The 23,685-nt window shown below is 35.6% G+C and overlaps 1 protein-coding gene across 6 annotated transcripts in view; it reads left to right on the top strand.

The window, feature by feature from the left end:
• The window catches only part of COL19A1 (collagen type XIX alpha 1 chain), a 325,663-nt gene that overhangs the window by 126,510 nt on the left and 175,468 nt on the right, over positions 1 to 23,685 (top strand). For all 6 annotated transcript variants that reach the window (XM_047734919.1, XM_047734921.1, XM_047734920.1 and 3 more), the window contains one exon: positions 18,760 to 18,813. In XM_047734919.1, the coding sequence (XP_047590875.1) occupies positions 18,760 to 18,813 (54 nt within the window). The remainder of the gene's footprint in view (positions 1 to 18,759; positions 18,814 to 23,685) is intronic.

Raw genomic sequence — 23,685 nt, 5'->3', positions numbered from 1 at the left:
ATATTGTCTAGCACTATAAGTGCTAAGTAACTAAAAGTTACTTATTCACAACTGTAAGTGCTAGACATTAGTTGTGAATAAGTAACTTTTGTCTTCATTTTCAGGGTTTTACCTATTAAGAAATTCTTACATAGTATCAAAAAGTTTAACTAGGAATGTGTGTAAATGACATATTTATGGAGATAAAAATATAGTTCACTTATCTATATATAAAATAAAGAACCCATACTCAGACAAAATTAAGAAACTATTAAGGACAATTTCAACAGACACAAAGTGTACAGAATAAGATAATGAATCTCCATGGACATACCAACTGGCTTCAACTCCTGGCCATCTTGTTACGGCTGGACCCCATCCTGTGTTATTTTGAGGCAATCCCAGACAGCCTATGCTTTATCAGTTCAGTGTGCATCTAAATGACAAGAGCTTTTCTTACATAAGCATTATACCATTATCACACTTAAAAAAATTTAGCAGTTATTTCTCAATGTCATTATTCATTCGGTGTTCAGATTTCCAACCAGATCATAAAAACTGTAACATTTCTTTAACAATTTGCTTTAGTCGGGGTCCAAATAAAGCCCACACATTCCAGTTGGTTGCTGTGCTTTTGAGTGTCTATTATAATATTCCTCTCTCTGTCATTTTATTGTTTGTTTTCATTATATTATTTGTTTGTCTTGAAGAATTTCCAGTCTGGATTTGCTGATTATATTCCCATGGGGTATTTTAATATGTTTCTATCTCTTCTGTGTTTGCTTTCAATGACAGTTATATCAGATTTAGGTATAATATTCTAGGCAAGACTACCTTATAACTTCTTCTGTCAGAAGCAGTAAAATGTCTGGAAATTTCTGTGATGATTGCAGCTATTGGTCATTAATATTTACATCCCTTAATTCATTTAGGGTTGTAAAAAAATTTTAACTTTATCATTTCCTCTACATTAATTAGCTATAATATTTTAATAAGGAGGAGCTTCCCCTCATCTATGCTCTGATTACCAAGTGGTATGGTTGACCAAGAAAATCCTGATAAATGCTTGATTCTTTCCATCTTTCAAAATAATGAGTTGATTCTTTAGTATGTCACAATGCTTACCAATCATGTTTTATTTTGTTTCTTTTTTAGTGTTATGATCCTGTTTTAATCCATTGTAGTTATCCTTATTGGCCCTCAAATTGTCCCTTTCTTGGTCAGCCTCTTCCAGTTAGCCTCTAAGCCCCTTGACATAAACCAGGAATCTTTGACTGCTCCCTCTATCTCTTTGGATAACACCTTCCAGGTTCCTACACATTGTTTATGTCCTAACCATACTTCAAGGTCTAACTTAATTTTCACCTCCATTCTGAAGGCTTTCTAACCACACCTGTTCACCGTACTTCACTCACCCCCAAACCCCTCTGGGTCTTAATATCGTGGACTCCTTGGTCAATTATCAGAGCTTGGTCTTCACCAAATAACAATGCTGAGTCTTCACATTCCCAGTCCTTGGTATAAGGCTTCACATAGAGTTGTCATGCAATTGATTTGCTTGATTACTTAGTACTGCTTTAATTAAGTAAACTTATAATTACATAATTTTCCTTAGTCAAAGTTCAATGAGTAAAACTAAACCACAAACTTTATAAAATAATATCAGCAAAATTGTAAAAGCAAAAATAGTACAGTAAACACTTATATATCCTTTACCTCATATGGTGGATTATATGTGTTCTCTCCCTCCACTTCTCTCTTTCTCTGCACACATATGTATATATAAATATATATAATTTATATATTTTTACATTATATACTTATACATGGTATACATATTCATAGATTATTTCTATAATCGCATGCCTATATATTTTCTATATGATTTAGGAATAAGTTACTTAAATCACAGCCCTTTAAGCCTAAATATTTCATTATGTATTTCCTAAGAATAGGAATATTCTTATATAACCATAGTACAATTAAAAGTTTCATAAGCTTACACTCATTTGTTACATATTTTTATCTTAATAAAAATAAGTAACATTTATGGGAGTTTATAAACACCTTTCACAGGGAGCAGCTCAAAATAATGCCAAGAGGTAGGTGATATTATTAGGCCAAGCTCAGAAGGGTTGTGATTTTACTGATGTTAAATTCTTTGCTCTATCTTGCTAACTCTAATTGAGTGAGACCTCCTAGAAAAGTTTACCGAAGATTTAATGCCAAAACAAGCAGAGAAGAAACCTCTCTGGTCCTTGCATCCTATCAGAGAAAGAACAAGTCACTGGATCTCGCAGTTGAGATTTGCCTGTGATGATTATGGAGAGTTTCCTCCTAGATCTGTAATTCTCACTGGATCCCAGGCAGCAGCTGCAACAGACTGAATTGTCTCTCCCGGGTGAGGATAAAGTTCCATCTCCTTTCCTCATCAGCAAAATGAAATTAAATGGTGGATTTTGAAAAGGTCCTGAAATACCATTGCAAACATTGCTGTAATTCAGAAAATTTTACATTAGTACACAGATGATTTGGCAGTTTTGAGATTTCATTCTGGATGTGGCCCCGGTTCCAAATCGGCCTGAGAAACTGCCATTTAAAATGCAATTATTTTACTCAAAATTCCTCCTGATGATATTTCATTCACAAGACATTTGTGGGAGACCTACCATTTGCCTCTGCCTGTGTGCATCTGAGAACAGGCAGACCAGTCAGATGATTTTAAGGAATGGGCCTTTATGAGCATATCTCACATCCTGCCCAGTCTCATGCCCTGCCCGTGCTTTTTCCACCTCCTCAGATATCACCTTGGGCTTGGCTTCCCCAGAGAGATATCCTCTTGGTATATCACATTACCCTGGATTTATTTCTGCTATGTTGCCTCCTTCCTTTTTAAAATCAAATGTGCTCTTTCTCGGACTGACTTATTCCACTTAGCATTACACTCTCCAGATCCATCCAGTACCACATGATTTCACTTATATGTGGAATTTAAGAAACTAAAGGAACAAAGGGTAAAAATGAGAGAGAGACAGAGAGAGAGAGAGAGGAAGAAAGCAAGAAGCAGACTAATTATAGACAACAAATTGATGGTTACCAGAATGGGGAAGCAGGAGGTCTGGGAGAGTGATGGGTGGAAATAGGTGATGGGGATTAAGGGGGGCACTTGTCGCAATGAGAACCAGGCTGATGTATGGAAGTATTAAATCACTATATTATATACTTGACACTAATATTACACTATATATTAATGATACTGGAATTAAAATAAAAACAAAAAATAACAAATTTTTTAAAAATGGGAATATGGAAAAAGCAAGTCAGATATTCTCCTTCTACCTCTTTCTCTCCTCAGCTAACCTGAAAATAACTTATGTCTTCTTATTGTCATTCCTAATATAGTGACCACAATTTTAAGCAAAGTGGGAAGGGTGGGATGTGCCATACCATCTTGCCAACATGTTACCTTGGGACATTTCAGTAGATACATTATTTTACTGTTATGTGATTGTATCAATAGTACTCATGACAACCGTTCTTTGAATGTCTCCTTTGTCCCAGTACCACAAAATCAATTTCTGTGAGGCTTGGGTGTTCTGACACTACATTAGCAAACATGAGAGACCACTGCCTCATAGTTGATTTCCACAGGTCTCCCTTTCTACAAAAGAGTTTTAAATTCTAAATGCTTTATGAATGTCAATTTGGTGGCTTTCTTGCCAGCAATTAGCCAAGTTAACTGAGTAAAAAAGACTAGGAAACTTAATAGTGGATGACTTGAACTTATGTAAAACCATCTGTTAGTTTAACCAGAATTATGCCATTGGTTAGTTAGCAAATCAAAGATAAGATCACTTGTTGGTATTTTGAGTTCTAAGGATCTTCTAAATTCTTTAATTTATACTAACATTTTTGTGCCTAAAATTATTCTAAGTAATGGACAGTAACATGATCTTGGAAATGGTTTATGATACATCAATGAGAGTATTTTTTAAAAGAGGATCTTCTCTTCATATATGAAATTTGAACCAAATTAAACCTATAATCTATAATTATTAATCTATCTGCATTTTTAGTTGCTAAAAGAAATTGATATAAGTTGATTCTGTAGAAGTTATTTTGTTAGATTAAGTTTTTTCTCCCCCTTGGAGAGGTAACATAATTAGGCTTATGTCACAAATGCAATTAGGTGAGTAATCTTGACTCTAATCCATTTAGATAAAAGAATTTTGAACAATTTGTGACATAAATACGTTTATGAAGACAGTCTCTTTGAGACTTTAAAAGCAGCAACATTGGTCTCAAAACAAAGTTGTCTCAGCCTTTATCTCTGTTCATCCTCATGGCCTTATGAAGTCTGATTTTAAAAGAATCTGGGTAAATGCACCTTACATATAAATTCTTTTATCTGCAGCAGTGCAACAATACTAATTAGGTAGGTTTAGAAGTTATTTGGTTTTATCAGTTAAAAACTCAAGAGGTCAATATGGCAAAGATTCACACAGCTGGAGAGACAGATGTGTGATTAGGCTCAAGCCTCCTGTTTCCAAGCACCAGATTTCCAAGCACCAGTGAACAGATTCACTAGATCACAGTTAGAACCTTAAGCTCTGGCTGGGCAGTTTTTGAAAATCTGTCATGTTTCTTAGTCTATATTTAGCTTCCAGAAACATAATCAGTTAGGCACTTCTGTGTCATTATCATCATCAATAACAACAAAACATAAAATTAATATGTATTGTGAGATATATTAAGATGATAAATCTTAATCACAGATACCCTTTAAGTTAGAAAAGGATGTTTTATTTAGTTCTGTCTTATAACTTCTTTTCATTAGTTAATCTAGATATGTGATTAGTAAAAAAAAATTACTACATATGTATTTTTTTTTATTTTCAAATTTACAACATTTAGGCAAAGGGGATTTGTTTAAAGATGTTCTTTAACTTATTGATTCTTTTTTCTTTTTAATTTATTTATTTGACAGACAGATCACAAGTAGGTGGAGAGGCAGGCAGAGAGAGAGAGGAGGAAGCAGGCTTCCTGTTGAGCAGAGAGCCCGATGTAGGGCTCGACCCCAGGACCCTGGGACCACGACCCGAGCCAAAGGCAGAGGCTTTAACCCACCAAGCCACCCAGGCGCCCCCTAACTTATTGATTCTTAATAGTAAATAGAAAGCAAGACATTTGAATGCTTTAAAGTACTGAAAAGCTAACTATGTTATAAATGTATGTGAAACCTTTAAACCTTTATAATTTACAAAAGAAATGTGTTTAAATTGTTTCTGATTTATATCAAGTAGATTTATTTTCATACTGATATACCAGAGAAGAACACAAATCAAATAGTCTCTACTCGAAATTTATTTTAAGTTTGCACTGATATATATATATGTATATATAAAATATGTAATATATATAATGGTGTGTATATATATGTCACATATATATATATATAAAACATAAAATACATATATAGGATAGAAGGATAACTAGTAAACTATGTACATATATAGGAAAAATCTAAATAATCCCAGCAAAAAGAAAAATAAAAAATGAAGAAATGAGAAAGGCTGTAACAATAAATGCATTCTCCACCCTACCTACAGATCGATCAGAAAAGGAAAGAAGCCCTATGCATTTGAGGTGCTAGAATACAATTTCTATCTAAATTGCTGGATGATGACTAAGCTATTCAGACACAAAAGTGATCCTAAGGAAGCCGGTTTATATCCAGTTTATGTGAATCCCATTTGGGAGAGTGATAAACAAGACAGAAACAAGAGCCAAAAACTTCCTACATTTGATGAAAAATATTGATGTAAGATCCAGAGAGTTCAATAGATCCCAGATAGGATAAACATAAAGAGAACCACATCTAGACACATTGTAGTCAAACTGTTGAAAACCAAAAACAATAAATTTTGAAAGCATTAGAAGAAAAACAATTCATCATGTGCATGGAACCACAATGAGAACAATGGCTAATGTTTCTTTATATATATTTTAAAGATCTTATTTATTTATTTGACAGAGACACAGTGGGAGAGGGAACACAAGCATGAGGAGTGGGAGAGGCACAAGCAGGCTTCCGGCTGAACAGGGACCCCGATGTGGAGCTCCATCCCAGGACCCTGGGATCATGACCAGAGCCGAAGTCAGATCCTTAATGACTGAGACACCCAGGCACCCCAACTAAAGTCTCTTTAGAAATAGTGAAGACCAGAAGGCAATAGAATGACATACTCAAAAGAAATTGTCAATTATGAACACTATATCTAGTGAAACTATCTTTCACATATGAAGGAAAAATAAAGACATTTCCAGATAACAAAAAGTGGATTGAGTTCTTTGCTAGCAGACATGACCCTCATGAGTTTCTAAAAGAGACTTTCAGACTGAAAATCCATAGGAAGAAATGAAAAGCACTGGAAATTGTAAATATATGGGTCAATGTAAATTCTGATAGATATTCATATATAGATGCATAATATATAGATTATATTCTCTTAATTTGTTTAAAAGCCTATTTTTAAAGCAAAACTTTAACACTGTACTACTAGGTGTCTAATATACGCCTATGACATACATCATATGCAATGTATATGACAGCAGTAGTACACAGAAAGGGGAAAGAAGTGGAACTAAGTTGGAACAAAGTTGCCAGTTTACTGAAATTAAGCTGATGTTAACTGGAATAGATTGTGATAGGTTAAAGATGCATATTATAAATACTAGAGCAATTACTTTTTATAAACCTTAAAAAAGGTTAAATATTCATAAGAGAAAACAAAAATAGTATGGTAAAAATATCTTTTGAATAAAACGAAGGCAGTAAAGAAAGAACAAAGGAATGAAAAAGATATGAGACATACAGAAATTAGATTACAAAGTAGAAACTTCTGTCTAACCTACTGTCAAAAGGATTTCTTTTTTGCTCTACAATTTTTTAGTTTTGCATTCTAAAATCCACCCAAGTTAATTTTCATATAGGGTGTGATTTATGGACCAAAGTTCATTTTTACATGGATATCCATCATACCAAGAATTACATTCAGTGTGATCTTAAAGTCATGTGTAAAAACAAATGAGCTGGTACAGCCAAAGCAACTCTGAAAAACAACCAAACAAAACCTGAAGTCTAATACTACCTGATTTCACCATTTATCATAAACTATCAAGAAAATTTAGTGTTCACATGAGGATAGACAAATAAACAGAATAGAGTCCAGAAGTAACTCCACATATACATGACAACTTATTTTCAACAGAGGTACACAAATAATTCAGCAGATTATGTATGTTTTTTTTTTTTCAACAAAACTCCTGGAACAATTAGATATTCCTGTAAAAAATAATTTTAATCCATATCTCCCACATTATCCATAACATTTACATTTATCCATTTACATTTGTCTATAAATAACTAAATTTATTTATAAACTCAGATATGAGAATAAAAGAGTTCATAAAAGACAAAGTTGGTATATTAGAATTTATCAAGTCCTTATGAGATCAAAGTAATTGAGCAAATAACTTGACATAATAGGTAGTGTTTTTTGACCCTGTGAAAGTCACCTATGTCCTCTGAGCTGGTGATTTATCATCACTAAATGGGGATGAGAATACCCACCTCATAAGGTTATTGCTAGAATAAAATGAGCCCTCGCTATAGCACTTGGCACAAGTCTGGCATATAATAAGGGGTGGAGAACAAAAGCTAGTATATTATTGATGTAGCTATTGAAATATTAGTAATATTAATGTCTACCTGCATTGTGAATAAAATGGACTGATTCAAACTCTGTAAAAGGGTTTCATTACTTACCTGATATAGTATTTTGAATACCAAAGCACTACAATTCTGTTTGGAAGAACATTAACTTTTGGTTTAGTTTTGAAATTGGTCTCACCAAAGAATGGGTATTAGAAAAATCTTAAATGTAATCTAATTTCCATTTATCTTCTTTCCTTTGGTTGAGATTGCATTTGCTTTTGCATTGGACCAGAATGATTTATTGTATTTTCAAAGAAATTTCCAGAGAAATCCTGTTGGCTTTGTTTTTTAATCCTTTTTGCTTTCGAACTTATCCAAACACTGGGAAACAATCTGAATGCATTTACTTTCTAACAACCTCTGATGTCAAATCAGTTTTAATTCTAGCTTAAATCTTTAATACTGTAGTTTTGTTGTTACTCATACTCTTCTGAATGAAGAAAAAGAGAACAGCTGGTTACTATTGTCAAATTTCTTTTGTTTGGGATTTATTATGTATGCAACTCTTGAATATTTTTCTTTTTCCTGTCTGCATACACAATTTCCACTGGATTTTTGGAGAATGGTAGAATTTGTAGTGGAGAGAGGTCTTAGAACTCACCTAGTTCTAACATATAACCTGAAGAATTGATTCCAGTTAAAATATTAATCATCCTCTAGCATTTCTTATGCATTCCTTGTGGTGAATTGCCTGATTTTTTTAAGCTCAGTTACCAGTTGGATATTGTTCCTTTTCTTATAAATGATAAAAAAATGATGTTAACTACTAAACCGCCATCTGATACTTTTCCCTATCTTGTCATTTGTCTTTTAGTTTAGTTTATAGTATTTTTACCTTATAAGTTTATAATTAATATTTTGTCAAATATATTTTTCCTATTCTCAATTTCTTCTTTTGGTTCCATACTTAGGTTCATCTTACTCATCATGAGCTCTGACCTATGTTCACTTATATTTTTTTCTGTTACTTTAATATTTTTATTTTTAAGTGTAACCTATCCAGAATTAGCTTTAGTGCCGGATTGCACATTTAAACCTAATGAAGTTCGTGTTGTTTATTATGGCATATTGTTTCAGTCTGTTGTAACATTTCATATCATGAATCTGTTGCATATATAATGATAGTGTATAATATATCAGTGGTTCTGATATATTTTACCTCCTATTGAAAATTTGGCACTATCTAGAGATATTTTTATTTGTCAGGACGGAGGGTAGACAGGGTAAGGGAGAGACTGATCACTGGCTTCTGGTAAACAGAAGCCAGGGATGACGTTAAATATCCTACAATGGACAGGCTACCTCTCATAACAAAGAATTGTCAATAATGTCAAGTGAAGAGACCTTACAGGTGAGGGAGAGGGAGAAATCCATTGGTACCATGCTTCTCCCCGCTATGTTCTCACCAATAGTAGTACTTCCTAGGCTGTATTTCTGTTTACTACTCTGAGGGACACCAGAAGAGACTTTGCCACCTGTTTTGCAGAAATCCAGATATACATTTCATTTTTTATCATCTCTGAACTGTTTCAAAAGTCAGTGAGCTGAGTAGTTTTAGAGCATAGACAACGGAGCCATGCTGCCTAAGCTGAAACAGGTTCTGCCGCTTAGTTGTGTGACATTGAGCTACTTATATAACCTCTCTGTCTTCAGTTTCCTCATCTGTAAAATGAGAGTAATAGTCCTATCCTGGATTCTCACAGAATTACAAGATGCTTAAAGCAATGCTTGACATATAGTAAACATTATAGGATTTGGTAACAATGATAGTAAAGTAAGTGACTTGGTTTTTGTGAAACTTGTTTGATCACAGTGACCTGTACTTGCTTCTTATGTAATTAAACTTTTTAAAATCCATTGCAGATTTTTGCCAGTGATCGAATTGAAGCAGCATGTTTCTTCTTTAGCCTTCTGCCACATCTCTTTTCCTCTCGCCATGCAGCATAAACCCCATCAGATTATCAACTCTGTTCTCTCTATAGGTGTTATTTAACTTTTATTACCATAGTCAGGCTTGCAGATTTCCTTATAAGCACATCTCTTTTTTTAAAGTAATTATTAACATATAATGTACTATTTGCCCCAGGGGTACAGGTCTGTGAATCGTCAGGCTTACACAATTCACAGCACTCACCAAATCACATACCCTCCCCAATGTCCATAACCCAACCATCCTTTACATACCCCCTCCCCCAAGCAACCCTTAGTTTGTTTTGTGAGATTAAGAGTCTCTTATGTTTTGTCTTCCTCCCGATCCCATTTTGTTTCATTTTTTCCTTTCCTACCCCCCACTCTGCCTCTCAAATTCCTCATATCAGGGAGATCTAGGATTATTATCTTTCTCTGATTGATTTATTAAGCTCAGCATAATACCCTCTAGTTCTATCTACGTAGTTGCAAATGGCAAGATTTCATTTCTTTCGATGGCTGCATAGTATTCCATTGTATATATACCACATGTTCTTTATCCATTCAGCTGTTGATGGACATGTGGTCTCTTTCCATAGTTTGGCTATTGTGGACATTGCTGCTATCAACATTCAGGTGCACGTGCCCCTTTGGATCACTACATTTGTATCTTTACGGTAAATACCCAGTAGTGTGATTGCCGGGTCATAGGGTAGCTCTATTTTAACTTTTTTGAGGATCCTCCATACTGTTTTCCAAAGTGGCTGCATCTGCTTGCATTCCCACCAACACTGTAGGAGGGTTCCCCTTTCTCCGCATCCTCTCCAACATTTGTCATTTCCTGACTTGTTAATGTTAGCCATTCTGACGGGTGTGAGGTGGTATCTCATTGTGGTTTTGATTTGCATTTCCCTGATGCCGAGTGATGTGGAGCAGTTTTTCATGTGTCTGTTGGCCACCTGGATGTCTTCTTTGTAGAAATGTCTGTTCATGTCCTCTGCCCATTTCTTGATTGGATTATTTGTTCTTTGGTTGTTGAGTTTGATAAGTTCTTTATAGATTTTGGATACTAGCCCTTTATCTAATATGTTGTTTGCAAATATCTTCTCCCATTCTATCAGTTGTCTTTTGGTTTTGTTAACTGTTTCCTTTGCTGTGCAAAAGCTTTTGATCTTGATGAAGTCCCAATAGTTCATTTTTGCCCTTGCTTCCCTTGTCTTTGGTGATGTTTCTAGGAAGAAGTTGCTGCGGCTGAGGTCGAAGAGGTTGCTGCCTGTGTTCTCCTCAATAATTTTGATGGATTCCTTTCTCACACTGAGGTCCTTCATCCATTTTGAGTCTATTTTTGTGTGTGGTATAAGGAAATGATTCAGCTTCATTCTTCTGATGTGGCTATCCAATTTTCCCAACACCATTTGTTGAAGAGACTCTCTTTTTTCCATTGGACATTCTTTCCTGCTTTGTCAAAGATTAGTTGACCATAGAGTTGAGGGTCTATTTCTGGGCACTCTATTCTGTTCCATTGATCTATGTGTCTGTTTCTGTGCCAGTACCATACTGTCTTGATGGTGACAGCTTTGTAATAGAGCTTGAAGTCTGGAATTGTGATGCCACCAACTTTGGCTTTCTTTTTCAATACTCCTCTGGCTATTTGGGGTCTTTTCTCGTTCCACATAAATTTTAGGATTATTTGTTCCATTTCTTTGAAAAAAAAATTGATGGTATTTTGATAGGGATTGCACTAAATGTGTAGATTGCTTTAGATAGCATGGACATTTTCACAATATTTGTTCTTCCAATCCATGAGCATGGAACATTTTTCCATTGCTTTGTGTCTTCCTCAATGTCTTTTATGAGTACTTTATAGTTTTCTGAGTACAGATTCTTTGCCTCTTTGGTTAGGTTTATTCCTAGGTATCTTATGGTTTTGGGTACAATTGTAAATGGGATAGACTACTTAATTTCTCTTTCTTCTGTCTTCTTGTTGGTGTATAGAAATGCAACTGATTTCTGTGCATTGATTTTATATCCTGACACTTTACTGTATGAGTTGTAGCAGTTTTGGAGTGGAGTCTTGGGTTTTCCACATAAAGTATCTCATCATCTACAAAGAGTGAGAGTTTGACTTCTTCGTTGCCAATTCAGATGCCTTTAATTAGGATTTGTAGTACTATGTTGAATAGCGGTGGTGATGGTGGACATCTGTGCCAGTTCCTAACCTTAGGGGAAAAGCTCTCAGTTTTTCCCCATTAAGAATGATATTCTCTATGGGTTTTTCATAGATGGCTTTGATGATATTGAGGTATGTACCCTCCATCCCTACACATTGAAGAATTTTGATCAAGAAAGGATGCTGTACTTTGTCAAATGTTTTTTCAGCATCTATTGAGAGAATCATATGGTTCTTGTTCTTTCTTTTATTAATGTATTGTATCACATTGATTGATTTGCAGATGTTGAACCAACCTTGCAGCCCTGGAATAAATCCCACTTGGTTGTGGTGAATAATCCTTTTAATGTATTGTTGGATCCTATTGGCTAGTATTTTGGTGAGAATTTTCATATCTATGTTCATTAAGGATATTGGTCTGTAACTCTTTTTTTTGACAGAGTCTTTGTCTGGTTTTGAGATCAAGGTAATGCTGGCCTCATAAAATGAGTTTGGAAGTTTTCCTTCTATTTCTATTTTTTGGAACAGTTTCAGGCAAATAGGTATTAATTCTTTGAATGTTTGGTAGAATTCCCCTGGAAAGCCATCTGGCCATGGGCTCTTGTTTGTTGGGAGATTTTTTTTTTTAAGATTTTATTTATTTATTTGACAGACAGATCATAAGTAGGCAGAGAGGCAGGCAGAGAGAGAGGAGGAAGCAGGCTCCCTGCTGAGCAGAGCCTAATGCGGGGTTCAGTCCCAGAACCCTGAGATCATGACCTGGGCTGAAGGCAGAGGCTTTAACCCACTGAGCCACCCAGGCACCCCTGTTGGGAGATTTTTGATGACTGCTTCAGTCTCCTTACTGGTTATGGTCTGTTCAGGTCTTCTATTTTTTCTTGGTTCAGTTTGGTAGTTTAAACATCTCTAGGAATGCATCCATTTCTTCCAGATTGTCAACTTTGCTGGCATATAGTTGCTCATAATATGTTCTTATAATTGTTTGTATTTCTTTGGTGTTGGTTGTGATCTCTCCTCTTTCATTCATGATTTTATTTATTTGGGTCCTTTCTCTTTTCTTTTTGATAAGTCTGGCCAGGAGTTTATCAGTCTTATTAATTCTTTCAAAGAACAAGCCTAGCTTTCTTGATTTGTTCTACTGTTCTTTTGGTTTCTATTTCATTGATTTCTACTCTGATCTTTATTATTTCTCTTCTCCTGCTGGGTTTAGGCTTTGCTTGCTGTTCTTTCTCCAGCTCCTTTATGTGCAGGGTTAGGTTGTATATTTGAGACCTTTCTTATTTTTTGAAAAAGGCTTGTATCACTATATACTTTCCTCTCAGGACTGCCTTTGCTATATCCCACATATTTTGAACAATTGTGTTTTCATTATTATTTGTTTCCATGAATTTTTTCAATTCTTCTTTAATTTTCTGGTTGACCCATTCATTCTTTAGTAGGATGCTCTTTAGCCTCCATGTATTTGAGTTCTTTCCAACTTTCCTCTTGTGATTGAGTTCTAGCTTCAGAGCACTGTGGTCTGAAAATATGCAGGGAATGATCCCAATCTTTTGGTACTGGTTGAGACCTGATTCATGACCCAGGACGTGATCTATTCTGGAGAATGCTCCATGTGCACTAGAGAAGAATGTGTATTCTGTTGCTTTGAAATAGAATGTTCTGAATATATCTGTGATGTCCATCTGGTCCAGTGTGTCATTTAAGGCCTTTATTTCCTTGTTGATCTTTTGCTTGCATGATCTGTTCATTTCAGTGAGGGGAGTGGGTGTTAAAGTCCCCTGCTATTATTGTATTATTGTCAATGTGTTTCTTTGATTTTGTTATTAATTGGTTTATATAGTTGTCTGCTCCCATGTTGGGGCATAGATATTTAAAATTATTCAATCTTCTTATTGGACAGACCCTTTGAGTATGATATAGTGTCCTTCCTCATCTCTTATTATAGTCTTTGGCTTAAAATCCAATTTATCTGATATAAGGATTGCTACCCCAGCTTTCTTTTGATGTCCATTAGCATGGTAAATTGTTTTCTGCCCCTTCACTTTAAATCTGGAGGTGTCTTTGGGTCTAAAATGAGTTTCTTGTAGACAGCATATTGATGGGTTTTGGTTTTTTTAATCCATTCTGATATCCTGTGTCTTTTGATTGGGGCATTTAGCCCATTTACATTCAGGGTAACTCTTGAAATATATGAATTTAGTGCCATTTTATGCCTGTAAGGTGACTGTTACTATATATTATCTCTGTTCCTTTCATTTCTACTACTTTCAGCTCTCTCTTTGCTTAGAGGACCCCTTTCAATATTTCCTATAGGGCTGGTTTGGTGTTTGCAAATTATTTTAATTTTTGTTTGTCCTGGAAGCTTTTTATTTGTCCTTCTATTTTCAATGATAGCCTAGCTGGATATAGTATTCTTGGCTGGATATTTTTCTCATTTAGTGCTCTGACTATATCATGCTAGTTCTTCTTGGCTTCCCAGGTCTCTGTGGATAACTCTGTTGCCAGTCTAATATTTCTACCATTGTATGGTACAGACTTTTTGTCCTGAGCTGCTTTCAGGTTTATTTTCTTTGTCACTAAGACTCATAAGTTTTACTATTAGATGATGGGGTGTGGACCTATTTTAATTGATTTTTGAGGGGTTTCTCTGTGCCTCCTGGATTTGGATGCCTGTTCCCTTTGCCATATTAGGGAAATTCTCTAGTATAATTTACTCCAATATACCTTCTGCCCCCCTTTCTCTTTCTTCTTCTTCTGAAATCCCAATTATTCTAATATTGTTTCATTTTATGATATCACTTTTCTCTTGAATTCTCCTTTCATGGTCCAGTAGTTGTTTGTCTATCTTTTGCTCACTTTCTTTATTCTCTGTCATTTGGCCTTCTGTATCACTAATTCTCTCTTCTGCCTCATTTATCCTAGCAGTAAGAGTCTCCATTTTCAACTGCACATCATTAATACCTTTTTTTATTTCAATTTGGTTAGATTTTAGTTCTTTTATTTCTCCAGAAAGGGATTTATTTCTTCAGGAAGGGTTTCTTGAATATTTTCCATGCCATTTTTGAGCCCAGCTAGCACCTTGAGAATCATCATTCTGAACTCTAGATCTGACATATTACCAGTGTCTGTATTGATTAGGTCCCTAGCCGTTGGTACTACCTCTTGTGCTTTCTTTTTTGTAGTGAGTTTTTCCACCTTGTCATTTTATCTAGATAAGAATATATGAACAAGAGAATAAAATACTGAAAGGGTAGCAAAGACCCCAGAAAAAAAATGTATGCTAACTAAATCAGAAGAGACCCCAAATCAGGGGGAGAAGAAAGAGGATAAAAAGTAATTAAAAATATATATATATATGTATGTATATATATATATATGTTTTAGACTGGTGAATAGAATAGAGCCACACACTTGATTTGAGCTATCTTTTGGACTCTTAGAAGAAACTACCTCCCAAAATTTTAAAGAAAGAAAAACATATATATATACAAAAATAAGGGTAAACATGATGAAGGGATGGAATATAAATGTGAAGATGAAAATTTTTTAAAAAATTCTAAAAAAGTAATTGATAAGATAAATTGGTTGGAAAAAGGAAGAGAAAAAATGAGGAGAGAATGTGCTCAGGCTGGAGACTAGATCAAAGCCATATGTTAGATTTAGGTTATATTTTGATCTATTAGCAGAAATTGTATCCAAAAATTTTTTAGAAGGAACAAAAAAACCCTTTATGTGTGCAAAAAAGCCTAAATACAATGAAGGATAAAATATGACTATAATAATGAAGGTTTAAAAAGATTTTTTTAAGGAATGTATTGTTAAGATAAACTAGTTGCAAAACACTAAAAGAGGAAAAGTAAAAAAAATAGAATAAGAAAAAATAAAATTAAAAAAATTTAATCTAACTTTGCAAAACTAAAGGATCATGGGGAGAAAGCCATGAATTCCATGTATTGTTTTCCCCTAGCTCCGGAGTTTCACTGTTTTCCTTGCATTGTGAGCTTGGTCTTGGCTGAATGTTCTTTCTGATCTTCTGGGGAGGGGCCTGTTGCAGTGATTCTCAAATGTCTTTGCCTGAGGTGGAATTGCACCACCTTGCCAGGGGCCAGGCTAAGAAATCTGCTCGGGTTCACTCTTGGGAGTTTTTTTTTTCCTGAACGCTTTCCGTAGAGTTCTGAAGGACCGGCATGAAATAACGGCCTCCCAATCTCCGGTCCGGAGGAGCCAAGAGCTTGGGGCCCCACTCCTCAGTGCACCCTCAGAGAAAAGTGGTCAATCACTCTCAGCTGCCTGGTCTCTGGCCACACTCAGAGCTCACCCAGCCTGTGACTGAGTGTTTCTATCTTTGTCGCACAGTCCCATTTGGAGTCTCCAAACCCACCAGATTCCTGCCATGCTGCTCCTCCAGAGGAGGAATGTGAGTCTCCTCAGATCTGCCACTTGAGCGGTGGCCCAACTGTGCCTGAGATCATGGTTTAAGGTAACCCCGAGCTGAGCGCCCACTGCTCGGCTCTGTCTCTGTAGTCAGCTTCCCTGCTCCAATACCTTGGAGCTCTGCCACACTCAGACATCCCTGGTCTTTCTGTGACCCCACGGGACCTGAGACCACACTGTCCCCATAAGGGCTCCACCTCCGCTTAGCCTCTGGTCCTTCAGTGAAACAGACTTCTAAAAGTTCTGATTTTGTGCTCCGGTGCTCCGTAGCTTGTTGGGAGCCAGCCCCTCCCTCCACAGTCTATCATCCCAAGGTTTTGGATTCACTTCTCCACACATCCTACCTTTCAGAAAGTGGTCGACTTTCTGTTCCTAGAATTGCTGCTCTTCTCTTCTGTCTCCTGTTGAGTTTGTAGGTGTTCAGAATGGCTTGATAACTCTCTCGCTGAACTCCTGGGATCTGATGTCATCTCAGTCTGCTACTCCTCCACCATCTTACCTCCACTCGCACATACCTCTTTAGAGTTCCTTTTTTTTTTTCTCCTGGGAATACCATTGATTTTGAATAAAGATTATATTCATTTTTAGTTACATTGCGAAAGTTAATGATGACATATCCATGGAATTAGATTTGTCTCCTTGTGCCAAAAATTTCAATTTGTTCTATTAACATGTGCTGAACACATATGTGTCACCACATAGACACCATGTTGTGTCTTATCCCCTTACTAGATAGATATTTTCTTCTGTGTATTTCTGAGCTTCTTAATTCTTATTTGCTTTCTGTCCTATATGACATCCTCTGGAACAGCACTCTTCAGTGGAATTTTCTGTAATGATAGAAGTGTTCTGATCTGCACAGTCCAATAGTGTAGGCACCATTGAGCACTTGAAATGTGGCTAGGGCAACTGAAGAACTGAGTTTAGATTTTATTTAATCCTAATTAATTTAAATGTAAATAGCCACATGTGGCTGATGGCTACCACATTGACCAGCACAGTTCTAGAGTATTTCCTTGCCCTTCCAGTTTCAGTTTAAATTTTTCAGCTTTATTCTAACTTGAACCTATTTTACTGAATGTGTTTGTATACACTCTTGTTTATCCTACATATTATATATATTATATTGTAATCAAGTCATTTTTACTTCATATCCTGTGTCCTCAAGAGAGTAATAATACATAGTCTTAGATGAATACATAGTCCTAGATGTAATAATACATAGTCTTTGACTATATAATGTATTTTCTCATAAAGTCAGATGCTTGCATTTCTTTAGTTTTTTTTTTTCTTGCTCATAAAAATAATAGTGTTCATTGTAAGAAAAAACTGAAGGAAGAGGGACAAAAGAATAAAGAAGAGGATAAAATATCATCCTAGTGACACAAAGCAGAGATTACTACAAATATTACCACATACACACATATACACACACACACTGTGTTACATGATGGGCCTGGCAACTTGGATGAGTTCTTTATATGCCTAATATATTCTTTTATTTTTAGACATTTTACTGATTACACAGATAATGTATATTTATTGCTTTAAAAAATTGAAAAGGAAGAACATAGTGAAGGGAAAAAAAAATCAGCCATGATCACAGAATCCACAGATTAACCCCTTCTATTGTTCTGGTTTTTCTTCTTCCAGTAGGTGGATACATAAGTTGGTAGGCAAGTAGAGAGGTAGATGCATAGATAAATAGGTATTTAATTGTTTTTGAATTATGCTACACATGTGCAGCATTTGCCTATAAAAGTATACATATTTCAGATGATAATCAAACAAAAATATATGTCACTATGGGTATGTATCATAAAAAATTGGTATAAGTGATTATTTTGAACATTTGTAACTTTAAAGTTAAAAAACAGGTATTTAACATTTATTTGTTGAATTTGTCAATCCCTTAATTGTATCTTACTTTTTACATCATAAGGATTTTCCTGTAGTATAAAGTAAAATTTATAAACATGATTTTAATGGCTGCATTATATTCCATTATATCTGTATACCATAGTTTATTTAATCAGTTCCCTATTATTGTACATTTAGGATGTTTCTTTTTTTCTACTGCTATAAATAGCATTGTACTCTACAATTTAGTGCCTAAAACTTTTCATCTCTATTTCCCTAGGTTACATTCTTAGAAGCAGAATTACTGGGCCAAATTAAATGAACAGATTTAAGACTCTTGATATATATTGCCAAATTGCCCTCCAGAAAGTTCCTTGTTGCGTATAGAAGAAATAAATAATCCCTGTTCTATTTCTACCCTTTAATCATTTTTATACAGCTTTTCTTTGAACCTTTAAACTTCCCTTTGGTTTTAGGACTCAGAATTGTTTTTTAATAAATGTTTCTTTCAAGGGATTAGCAAAGTAATCACATTGTTATAAATGCCCAACAATGTAACATTCTTATTTTTTCTTAGTAAAGGTTCTCAGGCTATAACATTTTTTTCATTGTATAAATTGTTTCTTTCTAGGGTGAACAAGGAGAAAAAGGAGATCCAGGTCTGGCTGGCATTAATGGACAAAATGTAAGCCTAACTTTTTTTTTTTTTCTAATATTCTGTTTACATTTTGCCATGGAAATATATTGACTATCTAAGGGTAGTAACACTTTACTATGCATGGAAGATCTAGCCACAATCAAGGCAAAATCAAGAATCAAGGCAGTTTTTTGCATGGCTCTGTGTTTTTAGTGTCATTATGGGTCGTTCCTTGGGTTTACATATTTTATATCCTGTCATCCTTAACAGTGCTTTTTTGTTGTTGTTTCTGGATTGCATTTTTTCTGGTCTTCTTCTATCTTTATTCTTCTTACCTACATTCTCATGTGGTCTGTGTTCTTACCCAGGGTCGCTCTTCATCTTATACCAAAGTTCCCTCTACTGAAGGGTCTGCATGGGTGGGATTGCAATGATGAAAAGAAGGGGAGACGGGGAGGGGAAACTTGTAGTTCTGTCTGCCTCCCCTTCCACTGCACCAGGTCATCAGCCTCAGGAATACTATTGCTGTAACATACTGATGTCCTAGCATCTCCTCATCTTTCCCTTAGGATGACACTCCCCACCCTCCCACCCCCATTCCCTGAGCTTCACTTTGATTCTTATGATAAAACTTGAAAATTATCCTAAATTTGGGTTTTTCTCTGAAATATAGACTAATCTTCTGTTCATCAAAATCACCATTTACTATAGCTACATTAACTTTGCTAGGGGAAATGACCACCATGAGAATTACTTTTTCCCACAGTTTTCTTTTTCACTTGCATAAAAATGTTTTAGAAAAGTTCTAAAGGGCTACACTACACCACTTGCTTTATGGGTTTAAAAAAAAAAAGGAAACTAGATCTGGTCCCCTTATGCATTAAAGACATTGCAAAATCCATCTTGTATACAGTGGATCACCATGGTGAGAAGGGAAGCTGGTCACTATGGTCCCTGGGGCTTGTGGGCAAAGAGGAATACCTGAGTGTGGGGAGGGGGTTTCTCCAAAGGAGAAATACCCTGGTAATTAACCCTGTAGTCAACACTGCATTGAGGTTCTGACCCCCACAACTTTACTCTCTTGTTATGTTCTGAGAAGCCCCATTTATATATTTCATAAGATTCTCATTCTTATTTCTTTTCTTTTTGAAGTGATTTTTCTGTATGAGAGGATGGGAACTGGTACCTAGGTTTGTAGCTGGAGGAAATCTCTGCATCTTCTCTAGCTCTTTACAATGCCTCAACACACTGGATGTCACAACTGTTGGTCCATACACTTGAACTGGGCATCTGATTCACCTCCATTCCCCACCAGTGGAGGTACCCGTTATCATAGTAAGAGTTCTGGAGTGGAAAACCGGAGCCCACTCTGTCACTAGCTGAGAACATCACTTCTATGTCTGTGAAGGATGGGCTTTGAGTAGAGTCTAAGGTCCCCATCATTATGATGTCCTATAATTTTATACAAAGAGATTATTAAGATTACAAACTTGAAAAGCATCCATTCAGGTTTTTGGAATTCCTGCTGAATGTAAGGAGTTGAAGAAATAACAAAACAGAATACATCTGGAGCCAGAGTATGGAAGGTGCTGTATACAAGGATGTTTGCCTTCCTTCCTCTGATGAAGGGGAGACATCCTCCAAGCTGTGTTTAAATGAAGATTAGTTTGACTGTCTGTTACACAAAATGGCTAAAATTTGGGCCTTTGCCTATGTTTTTTTTCCCTATCATACCCTTCACAAGAGCAAAGATCATTTCTTGGAATCCCTAGTACTTAGTGAATATTTTCAAAGTTCCCAATAATTATTTGCCAAGTTTTAATTTTAAAAACTGAAGAAGTATAATAAGTTTAAACTCTAAGTAATCAGAGCCTAAAGTAGGATAACAGGGATGGAAGGGAGTACATAGATAGTGATATTACAGTGGTAAAATATATGCAGTTTGGCACTAGATAGCATTGAAAACTCAAAAATAGCTCAAGAATTTGACCATTCATTATGGGAAGGATGTTAATTGTGAAAAATATAGTGGTGTTGAGGAAATTAATGAGTGTTACAAAAGATAACCAAACTGCATTTATGTGGGCTCCCTGAGATAGAGGAACAAAACAAAGATATTTAGAAGTTCATTAAGATAACACTGGAGGGGCACGTGGGTGGCTCAGTGGGTTAAGCATCTGCCTCAGCTGAGGTCATGATCCCCAGGTCCTGGGATCAAGCCCTGCTTCCCTGTCAGCTACCTGCTCAGCAAGGGCATCTGCTTCTTCCTTCTCTCTGCTCCTCTTCCCTGCTTGTGCTCTCTTTTGCTTTCTCTCTGTCTCTGTCTCTCTGTCTCTGTCTCTGTTTCTTTCTCACAAATAAATAAATAAATAAATAATCTTTTTAAAAATCTTTTTTTTTATTTTTTTTTAAAGATTTTTTTTAATTTATTTATTTGACAGAGAGATCACAAGCAGGCAGAGAGGCAGGCAGAGAGAGAGGAGGAAGCAGGCTCCCTGCTGAGCAGAGAGCCCGATGCGGGGCTCGATCCCAGGACTCTGAGATCATGACCTGAGCCGAAGGCAGCGGCTTAACCCACTGAGCCACCCAGGCGCCCCTTAAAAATCTTTTTTAAAAAGATAACATTGTAGTTGAAATAGAGAGGAATTTATCCAAACACTTGAATAAAACTGGAGATTTGAGGGGTTGGACTCTGAAGTCTATCTACATTAACTTGGAGATTTGGAAATTATTCTTATGGCTCTGCAAGTAAGGTGGTTTGGCTTTTTAGAAGTAATCAATTGATAAATACATATATTTGAGTGCCTACTACATGCCCCGATGTTCCAGCAGCCATTGTAAGAGTTCCAAATCTGAATAAGACCAACCTGTTAAGAGAGCACATAGTGTAGTGGGTAGTGTGACCTTTCCTCTTGGAAAGGAACTTGGAAGAGTTCTTTGCATGCCCCCAAACACAGGGCTATCATTTCATTAGTACCATCATTGTTTAATATAGTTCATTAGGTATATCATAAAGCAGGACAAAGCACATTAACTTTTCTCACTTTGTTACTTAATTAATATGTAGATGATATTATTTTCCTTTTCTCAATTTTGCCAAAGATATTCAGAAGTCATGACTAAGGAGAAATAAGAAAAAGTAATGAAAATTCTCCTTTTCTCCCCTCTACTATCACTAGGAATAGAGAGTCAAATGCTCTATTACATCATTAGTGGTGGAACTGTTAATAATGTGTTATCATTCATAAACGATTTCCACAAGGAATTTGAAATGTGATCCTTACTCTAGCTTTATGGGCTAGCTAGAGCAGGGGTGGTAGAATCTCTGATTTCAGAGGCAAGAAATAAAGACTTGGGACATTAGGCGACTTTTTTTTTTTTAAGAAAATGGTAAAATGGGCTTTTAACCCTCCGTGTTTGACTATAAAGTCTCTTATTTTCCAACTAAATCATGCCACAGTTGTCATTGCCTATTTTTCAATGCTAAAATAAACTGACTATGCAAATTAAAATCATTCAGCATTTATGACAGTTCACTCTGCCTTTCAATAAGCACAGGTACACATTCTTAGGGAATGAAGGGCATTATAATAGTGATTTCAATTTGAATTAAAGTCAAGCCATGATGGAGAGTCTAACTTCAGAAACATTCTGTTAGAATGCAGAGTGAATGAACTCAGTGGGCCAGCTCACTCTAGCTACTTTCCAAGGCAAAGAAAATTGGAAGAATTTAATATTCCTACTAAATGAATCCAAAAGTCCTTTTTAATGGTCTTTATTCTTATATATTACAAATATCTTGATGTAAATGTATCTTTTAATAATTTCTTCTGTGCCAGCTTTTTCAAAAAATGGGGAAACTCACTTTGGAAAAATGTAAACCTGATTTACAGGGGAATATTCAGTAGTTCAGTCTTTCTCAGTGGGACACTATTTGCATTTTGGGTAAGACAATTCTTTGTTATATGGGACTGTCTTGCAAAAGCAGAATGTTTAATACCCCAAAGGCTCACCAACTAATGTAGCAGTTTTTAATCATTAGGACAAAAAAAATTGCTCTGATGTCTTTCTAAAAGCATCCTTGGTAGTGTATGTGTATGTAAACTTTGGATTGGTCTTCAAGGTATTAGAGTATTGGACTAAAGTTATTGAACTAAATACGTGTTCCTATTTCCCTTATAGTGTAGATAATGCATACCAAACATATTAAAATAATCAAAAATTTGAATTGCTAGAATTTAGCCTTCAAAATACCAAGACCTCAATTTTACACACATTTGAGTTTATAATTAAATGATTTTGATTGTGACCTACTGTGAGATATACTCAACAAATGCATCTTATAACAGACTTGAGAGGGAATCTTATAAAGTTGTTAATGTAACCTTTAAAAGTCAGACTTCCTGGGCTCAGATCCCAGATCTGCCACTGCCTAACCGGCATACCACTCAGAACATTACTTGCTCCCTCTGTGCCTCACCGTTTTCATTTGCACAATGGGATGATAATGTTAATAACACTTCAGGGCTTTTTTTGTCCGTGTTTGAGGATAAACAGGGTTATGCATAAAGCATTTAGAATAGTGTCTTGCATACAATAAGAGCTGTGTAAACATTTACTGTTATTTGAAACTGGGTTAAATAAAATACATTTATCTCTAATAAAAATACCATTTCATTTGTTTTTTGGTGAGGTTATATAATCTTAGGAAAGTTGATTTCAATCATTGAGTTTAGACTCTTCCTGTGCATCTTTATTATTGTCTTTCATACATCCCTTATCAGAATTACAGCATCTGATGTTTCTAAAATAATCTTGTTAATCTCCTTATACCAATGTAATCTGTATTATTAAATGCAAAAATATTGAAATCACAAAGCTGAGCTATCAGCTGGCAACAGCTGGTGCCATCACTCGGGA

This window comes from Lutra lutra, chromosome 6 (assembly GCF_902655055.1).
Source record: "Lutra lutra chromosome 6, mLutLut1.2, whole genome shotgun sequence".
Lineage (NCBI taxonomy): Eukaryota > Metazoa > Chordata > Mammalia > Carnivora > Mustelidae > Lutra > Lutra lutra.
Note: the sequence above shows the minus strand (reverse complement) of the source record. Positions and strands in the feature narration are given on the sequence as shown.